The following is an 8,610-nucleotide window of genomic DNA, read 5'->3' on the forward strand; positions in this document are numbered from 1 at the left end:
CTATAATGGTGGTTCTGTCTAGCTGCTTCTGTAGCAGAATCTTTCATCCCTCCTTAGCTTTGATTCATGCAGGAACCATATGAATTGCTTCATCAGAACCTGTTCCTAGCTATAAGCATGCTCCTTGCACAGAATCTACATATACTGGGTTTCCATGCTTGGCAGCTCACTGCTATCCCTGTTGTTGGCACCAGGCAGCAGCCTTAGGCCCTGTCTTAGCAACTCATTCTGTTCCAGGGCATCTCCAGCATAACAACTGACCTGCTGTAACTCCCTAAATATACTTTACTCTGTAAAGTCACTTGGTCAAAGACCAATCTAGATTCTACTGTAAATTTATATTCTGTAGTAACAAATACTTCCTTTTATTTGTTTATCATCAATTAATAGGTTCCCTTTCAAAGTTCCCCTTGCCTGACAAATCAGAGTTGATGTCTTCTTGCAGCACAAGTAGCACCAGTGTGTTTCAGAACTATGCTATGGAGGTATAGTATGATATGTCTTGCTATAGCATCTTCGTTTGGATAGAAAAGAAATAATTTCTTCATGTATTTCTTAAACATATTCCAAATAAAGACCAAAGAACATATTCCAAGTAACAATGAAATGCCACTTTAAACTCAGTTAAAACTGCAAGTTAAAAAGTCAGTATAGTAGAAATCAGTAAATAGGTAAATGCTCCTGCTCTAAAACTGTCTTGATTATTCTTGCAATCCCTTAGTTTAGAATAAGGCTGGGATTTTCAACGGATCCTGAGGAAATTCGTTGCCATGGGATTTGGAAATCTACAAGAAATAGTAACACATCTTAAGCAACTCTGTCAATTTAAAAATTATACTTTTTTTTTTAAATGGTAACTGTGATTAATTTTAGTTTCTTCCTTGGGTCTTTGTCCACACAGAACCTGCTGTGGGTGTGTAGGCCCCATGCACATGAGCCTGGAACCTTTTAGCCAGCAGTGCCTATTGGAGCTGCACACACATCCTTCCCACCCTCGCACATCCTGTAGGAAGGGTATGAAGGCGAATTCGGCCATTCGGTTCCTTTTCGCTGCCCATGGTAGTTTGTCACCACCCACTGCCCAAAGTGTCTAAGATTTCCTACTCATTCACACCTCCTTCCTCTTGAGTTAGGGCACGCTTTACTGGGGCTCAGTTGACATCTGTAGCTTGCTTTAGGGGAGACCCTATTTCTCAGATCTGTGGGATGACTACTTGGAATTTAGTTCATACATTTACCAAACACTGATCCATTGTGTCAGCTTCTAGATCTATTTGGCAGGGTTGTCCTAAAGTTGTTATTTAGATAGGACTCCTGTCACCCACCTCTCTGAGAGGTAACTGCTAGTCAGTCACTTACCATGCGATCTTTGTGGACAGATGCTCAAAGAAGATAGTTACTTCCCTTACAGTAACTGAAGTTCTTTGAGAGGCTTTTAGTCTGTGCAGATTTCACAACCCACCCACCCTCCTTCCCCACTGATATGGGGCCTTTATTTGGATTTCTGTATGAGTGAAGGAACTGAGTGGTAATTAAGGCTGATGCACCATTTATACCTTGGGGCACAAGGATGTGCAGAGAGCAAGTGCAGCCCCCACATACTCTGCTGGCTAAAATGTTCCAGGTTTGTACAGATGTGTGCACACACGTACAGTAGGATCCACGTGGCCAATAATCCCTTCAGTAACTGGAGTTCTTTGAGATCAGTAACTTCTCCTTATTGATGTTGAAAGAATATTTAAGATGTGATTTATTTTTACCTCTAATGCTGTTTATGTACTTTTTGCATTTTACTGAATTTGGACAATGAAACTAGGCTAGTTCCTTTTCTCTGTTCAATTAGATTTTAGTTCTCCTGGACTAACCATCATTACAGAGGAGTGCTTAAATTCAAGCAATTATTTATTTTGTTTAAATTAATTAAAATAACTTGTCTACTATTAGGGTGTTTGGGTTTCTGGTTTGGTTAACAAATCCTACCTTTTAGGCCTAAACAACTTACAATGTCCCTTTGGCAAACTGATGATAAAGCCCACATTATTATTCTAGATACATCAGTGTTTGTAAGGTTTGAGCTATCCTGGTAGACCAGTCAGAAGGGAAGCCAACCAATTCAGCTACAATGTATTTGTGTACTGCATGAGCAAATTAATTCAGTCCCTAATCTGTTTATATTAGCCCCTGATCTGTTTACATTACAGTAGATCTGAGTCTTCACAAACTCATTCTTGCAGGTAATTAATTCCTCTGAGAGATCTCATTCTCTCCATCATTCACTTCTGTTTCACCCTATGACACGGATGGGTCCATGGAAGCATCGACTAAACACTAATGTACTTTGGATTGAAGCTTACTATTGATGTATTGAAATACATAAATTCAGGCCAAAAAGTTCAATCTTGAGTGCTTAAAGTTAGGCAATTACTTTATTTAGGTACTAAGCTTTTTGGCACCTAAGCATGAACATCTTGGCCTTAGTCTGTTGTTCTCGTCTATGCATTTTCTTTGTAACAAAGAGCAAAGAGGTTCTGAAGCCCCTATAGAACTCCTCTTAATTAAGTACTATATACAGGTACTCATCTCAAGCTGTTCGCGATGTCGAACTTGTGACTGTCTGGTTCATGATGAAGAAATCATGGCAGGATGGACTGCAGATGATTCAAATCTCAATACCACATGTCCCTTCTGTGGCAACCTATTCCTGCCCTTTTTGAATATTGAAATCCGAGATCTGCGGCGACCTGGGCGGTAATTTATTATATGATTTCTCGCTCAAGGTTTTATATGCTCAAATTTTAATTTTTTTAAGACTTTCTTACATTACATTAACCCTTCATTTCCTCATAGGTACTTTCTGAAGTCCAGTCCATCTACAGAGAATATGCAGCTTCCCTCACCTTTTTCAAATCAGACAGGAAAGTCCTGTATCTCTACTCCCACATCATGTCTTGCTACATCTGTAATGCCTGTTCAAGATGATTTTATTTCAAAATGGTAAATGTGCATTTTCTATTGACTGATACTTTACCTGAGATAATTCGGGGGCATGTATAAGTTCATAACTAATGGAAAGATATTGCATTACAAAGATTAAAATGTGAAAAGATATAAGAAAAGACTGTTTAACATGAAGACCTCCGTACTATTCCTCGCTGCCCCGTGCGAGCTGGACATTTGGCAGATTAGCTGGGTTAACTGTTTCCATTCCCTCCCTATAGCAGAAAGTCACTGACAACACATCCATAATCCTGCAGCATTGGCTGTAGTCCCTGACTGGGGCCCGTGTCCATCATGGTTTTCTCACACCATGTTGCTGTACAAAAAGCATATTTCTTCTTATGGTGTTTCTGTTCTTTGCAAGGAGAGAGTCTCTTCCCTGTGACATGGGCAGTGTGGTTGGCTGGGTGGAGTCTGAGGTGCCACTTTGGGCCTGGGGTTCTCAGTCATAATGAGGGTCAAGATCCAATGACTAGTGGGCCAGTTAGGTTTTTGTTTTACATCTTTGCCTATTTAACTCCCAGTCTGTATGAACACTCAAAGAACAATGTGAAAGCTGGTCTTGTTTGTAACTATATCTTTTCCAGCAAATCTAAGCAGCAGGACAACTCTTGTGCCAGAAGTATCCAAATCCCTTCAGGAAGAAGACAAAATATTGCTGGGTCAGAGTGTCCCAGTCACGCTGTAGCAAGAAGTGTCAGTACTTACGGACCACTGGAAGAGGATGAGAAGGGAAGCCGGAAGCTCAGCCATATTGTTCCCACTGGCAGCCTGCCCACCACTTTGCAAGGAACAATGGTGTGTAGTGGTTTGTTTCTAATTTAAGCAACAGTGTTTTAAATATGCAGTAGACTTCAGCATGCACAATAGTAGTAATGTCATCTGAAATCACCTTCCCAAGTTAAAAGCAGAAATAGATCTCATGATTTTAATTTGAACTAAAATTAATTTCAGCATGTAGACGTTGGTATTGCTGGAAGGGAACAGTTAACATTCACAAGATTTATTTTTTTTATAAAGTGCTACATTTCATATAATTTATTTTCTTCCTTTTTTTACAATAGGATTCTTTGGGACTAGAATGGCGTTTATGTAGTCCTGACCCAATCACTGTCCCTTACCTAAGTCCTCTAGTGGTATGGAAAGAGCTTGAAAGCTTGCTTGAAAATGAAGGGGATCGTGTGATAACAGTGGCAGATTTTGTAGACCATCATCCTATCGTGTTTTGGAATTTGGTGTGGTATTTCAGGCGTCTGGACTTGCCCAGTAACTTACCAGGACTAATACTTTCTTCTGAACACTGTAATAAAAACTCAAAGGTATGAAAAAAGATAGGGCAGTATTGAATGATGAGGCCTTGAATGTTTGTCTTTCAGTGATTAATCTGATTCTACAGTCCTTATGTGAAAATAGCTCTTGTGCAAGTGTTTACAACTAACTGGGCCCAATCCTCAGCTAGTGTAAATTGTTATCGCTCCATTTACTTTAATTGAGCCAGTGTATTTCCATACCTTCACTCTTGAACTTTGACCCAGTGGTGCCTGTGCTGGTGTAGTGCACTACTGGTGGCAGCTTCAATGAAATTTGGTGTGCTGTTCCAACTACAAGGGACTTCACAACTCACATTTTTGACTTTATTATTTCATGGCCAAAAAAAACCAAAACAAAAGGCAGCAGCTGACTGGACTAGAGGGTGTGTAGGTGTTTGATTGTGGAAAGATGAGGAGGGGAAGACCCTTTAGGCCTTGTTTTCAGAGCCCTGGGCTTTCATCATTACCAGGATCCAGACTACAATGGGAAATAGTGGTTTTGCTATGAACAGCCCAATTTACAGTGGCTTAGGTTAAAGCTGTTATCCTCTAACCTACTGGTCTGATGTATATCAGTTAAACTGTGAAAGTCAGCTGTTGTAACAGTCATAAACTATCGCTGTATTCAAAGGCTTATGTATTAATCTTCCTATTCAGATTCCACGAAACTGTATGTCAGAGGACAGTAAATACGTTCTCATTCAGATGCTATGGGACAATATGAAGTTGCATCAGGATCCAGGACAGCCTCTCTATATTCTGTGGAATGCACAGAGTAAGTTGTCTATTTGAAAACCAAAGTAGCTTGGATTTTCAGCAACTAAAAAACATATTTTGAAAAGAGATCTTTTTTCATTTTAGTTATCCTATATAGATTTACAATTGATTTTTGATCAAACCACTTTCTTTGTCTTGCAGGTCAAAATCGTACTCTTTTGTTTGAGAGTGAGTGTTATGTTTGTTGCTATTGCTAACTTTTTTGTGATATTTATTTATTTGGTGTGTGTGTCTGTGTGTGTGTTTTACAAGTAGATTTTAGCTTCCAGCATACTGCTGCAACAAGTTTTGTTTTCTGGTATAAGTAGGCCACCATTTCTTGTCAGTGTTTTCTTTATGGGAGAGAAAGGAATAGTAGGATTGTGCTTGGTGATTCACAAAACTTATACAGTAGTTTGTACAAAACATTTCAATAAATCCATCCATTTAGCCTATTTTCTTATTTTAGAGGGTTTTTTTTAAAAACTAAGTACTTGATTGCTACTAAAAGACCTGCAAATGGTCAGTAGGCCCATTTATGGCTGTTTATTTGTGCTTGTCTCATATATTCCTGTTCTCTTTCTTTACCCTGATGCTGTTCTGACTTGACGCTTATTTCTTTATTATTATTTTTTTTGGTAATGTATTGAGTGTATCCACATTTTTATAGCCTTCCATTGTTTTTGGTTTTCTCATACCATGCTGCTTACAAAAAGCACACTTCTTCTTATGGTGTTTCTGTTCTTTGGCAGCCCAAAAGTATCCAGTGGTCCATTTATTGCAAAAAGATGACGACTCCTTTAACCAGGAGCTCTTGAGAAGCATGGTGAAAAGTATTAAGATGAATGATGTCTATGGACCAATGAGTCAAATCTTAGAGCGACTGAACAAATGGCCACAGATTAAAAGACAGAGGTAGGAATACTCATGTATCAAATTGAAGCAAGCTTTTGCAATGAGCATGGTATCGCAGTATGAATAGTATGTTCAGAGGTTCACAACCTTTTCAAGATGTTCAGCAATGTTCTCCCAAGAGTATCTACTAAATATGGTCAATGTTTTTAAAAAAAATACTATTGCAAAAGCTTTATTTTAAAAACCCTTCGTTTTCTTAACTTCATTCCAAATTTTACAGTAATTTGTTGGCTGGTTGGGTTATGGTTTTGTTTGTTTGTTTTTGTTTGGGGGGGGGTTGGGGTGTTTTTTGACAAAATTCAAGAGTTTTTGCTTTGATTGTTGTTTTCATTTTGGGGTGGGGTTTTCCTCACTTTCTTTTATTCCCCTCCCCCCTTCTATTATTTATTTATTAATTACTTTTCTTCCCATTTTTTATACTCGTAAGGTGTATAGAGGTAGGAGTCTGAAGAAGGGAGAAAAATGTTACTTAATTTCACCTTTTAAACTTTTTGCCTTCACTTTTCCAGTGGAAAAAGGGGGGAAAGGTAAAAAAGTGAGAGAAGAGGAAAGGGGGGGAAAAAAGAAATGAGATTTTGTTTTATTTAGAAAAAATGTGGACATTCCTAGAGAATCAAAATGTTTCCATGGAAAATCTTTAATTCTCTCAAAAAATCACTTTTCTTCAGAAAAGTTCGTGACAACAAATTTTTTTTACCGTCTCTAATATCTTTTATCGCTGGAATATTTTGTGTCTGTCCCATGTCTGCATGTTCCAGTTAGAGTCTGATCCAGACTCCAGTGACTTCACTGGGAGTTGGATCAGGCCCTTAGCCTATAAACTCCTAGGTAAAGGGACATTGTCATTTTCCATGTTTGAGCACCAAACACAGATCAGGGGCTCAATAAATAATTTTCAAGGTGGCATTTTTTTCAACAATGTGTTTAAGAGAAGTCCTGTTTGTTTACTTATGTTTTGCCATGATTTTGAATTGTCTGTAGTATTGATTACAAATGCTACCATCTTTCAGAATGAAAATTAATGGCTTTTTTTTTTTTTACATTTTTAGGAGCCTCTATAGAGAAATATTATTTCTTTCCCTTGTTGCTCTAGGGAGAGAGAACATTGATATAGGTAAGTTATAAACTGTATTAAGGTAAATGTAGATTAATGGTTTATACAAACCATTATTTCAGCTTTCAAGGAGAAAATATCTATTTTGGTGTATTTGAATGTGCGCAGTGTTAATGAAAACTGCTGATAATATGCTTTCCTAGTATGTGTCTTTTACATTTTTATACACATTAAAGTATGGTTACAAGGACTCTTCAGCTGTTTCATGAAAATAGGCACAACTATACTATTGGCATAGGGTTGCCACCGGTCCAGGTTTTACCCAGGCAGTCCAGTTTTTGGCTTCCGTGTCTGGGTGTGATTTAGGGTTGCCAGGTGCCTGGTTTTCTACCAGAAAGTCCAGTCAGAAAGGGGACCTGGCAACTCTAAATAGTACCCAAACCAAAAGTCCAGTTACCACGGGGCATGGGGATGCGCTGGGTCATTAACCCATGCCGGCCCCTGCTCAGCTGGGACCGCCTCCCACCTGCAGGCAGGCTCCTTGAGAGGAGGCAGCAAGTGACAGGGAATGAGGAGAAAAAAGAGAGAGAGATGGGGCAGGGAGGAGCAAGCGATGGGGCGAGGCCTTGGGGAGGAGACGGAGCAGGGGTGGGGCCTAAGGGATCTGGTTACCAGCAACTAGAAAGGTGGTAACCCTATTTTAGCATCTGTATAAGTATGGTACAATACATAGATTTTCTTTTTATTTCTGCAGATGCTTTTGACAGAGAGTACAAAATGGCCTATGATCGTCTCACAGCTAATCAGGTCAAGAGCACTCACAACTGCGATAGACCGCCAAGTACTGGAGTGATGGAATGCCGAAAGATTTTTGGAGAACCATATCTTTAAAATATATATATATATATATATTTATTTTAATGAATTGTATACATGTGTAAAGTCACAAAGAACATCTCGGTCTTCAGTGTTTGAAAACATATTTACAAATGTACTGTGTCAGAAGACTGGAAAAAATTGGGCCTATGTAGGTACAAAAATGGACAATGAGCAAAGAAGGGGCCAAATACTACTTTCCTCTCCTTGCTTCTCTCTGCAAATCATTTTGTGGAGTAGGCGACCGTAAACTAAATCAGTTCTCTAACAAGGGACAACATTTTACAGTCCTTTAAAGAAAACTTGGGAGAGGCAGACAAAAATGATGCACTGAAACGAGCAAGAGTGAAGTAAATTCTGCAAATCTGTTTACATAGAATATTCAAAATATTATGAAGCGCATACAAAGTTGTATTATACATATTTTAAATTGTTTATAGTAAGTTGATATTTTTTTTAATTTTTTAAATTACTCTAGTGAATTTTAATGAACTTATTGCATAAGCAATACAGTGCTCATTTTTTTCTGCTATTTATAGTAACTGGTCCAATTAGGATTTGAAAAAATCATTTGTTTTTGAAGTGGTCTATAATTTCAGCACTGTCCTAGGTAACATTCTGGGGCCAGTATTTCTCTTGCACACACAGAATTATGTACCACCACTGGAATCAGATGAAAAGTATGGCAAACTTGTGTAAAAA

General features: G+C 38.5%; 1 protein-coding gene across 1 annotated transcript in view; it reads left to right on the forward strand.

Moving 5' to 3' along the window:
• Positions 1-8,064, forward strand: part of DENND4A (DENN domain containing 4A) — an 84,107-nt gene extending 76,043 nt beyond the window's left edge. The window contains exons 22-30 of the mRNA XM_065559023.1: positions 391-485; positions 2,573-2,748; positions 2,848-2,994; positions 3,585-3,795; positions 4,062-4,316; positions 4,965-5,082; positions 5,816-5,978; positions 7,028-7,092; positions 7,787-8,064. Of these exons, the coding sequence (XP_065415095.1) occupies positions 391-485; positions 2,573-2,748; positions 2,848-2,994; positions 3,585-3,795; positions 4,062-4,316; positions 4,965-5,082; positions 5,816-5,978; positions 7,028-7,092; positions 7,787-7,923 (1,367 nt within the window). The 3' untranslated portion in view covers positions 7,924-8,064. The remainder of the gene's footprint in view (positions 1-390; positions 486-2,572; positions 2,749-2,847; positions 2,995-3,584; positions 3,796-4,061; positions 4,317-4,964; positions 5,083-5,815; positions 5,979-7,027; positions 7,093-7,786) is intronic.
• The last annotated feature ends 546 nt before the right edge of the window (positions 8,065-8,610 follow it).

This window comes from Chrysemys picta, chromosome 10 (genome assembly GCF_011386835.1).
Source record: "Chrysemys picta bellii isolate R12L10 chromosome 10, ASM1138683v2, whole genome shotgun sequence".
NCBI lineage: Eukaryota > Metazoa > Chordata > Testudines > Emydidae > Chrysemys > Chrysemys picta.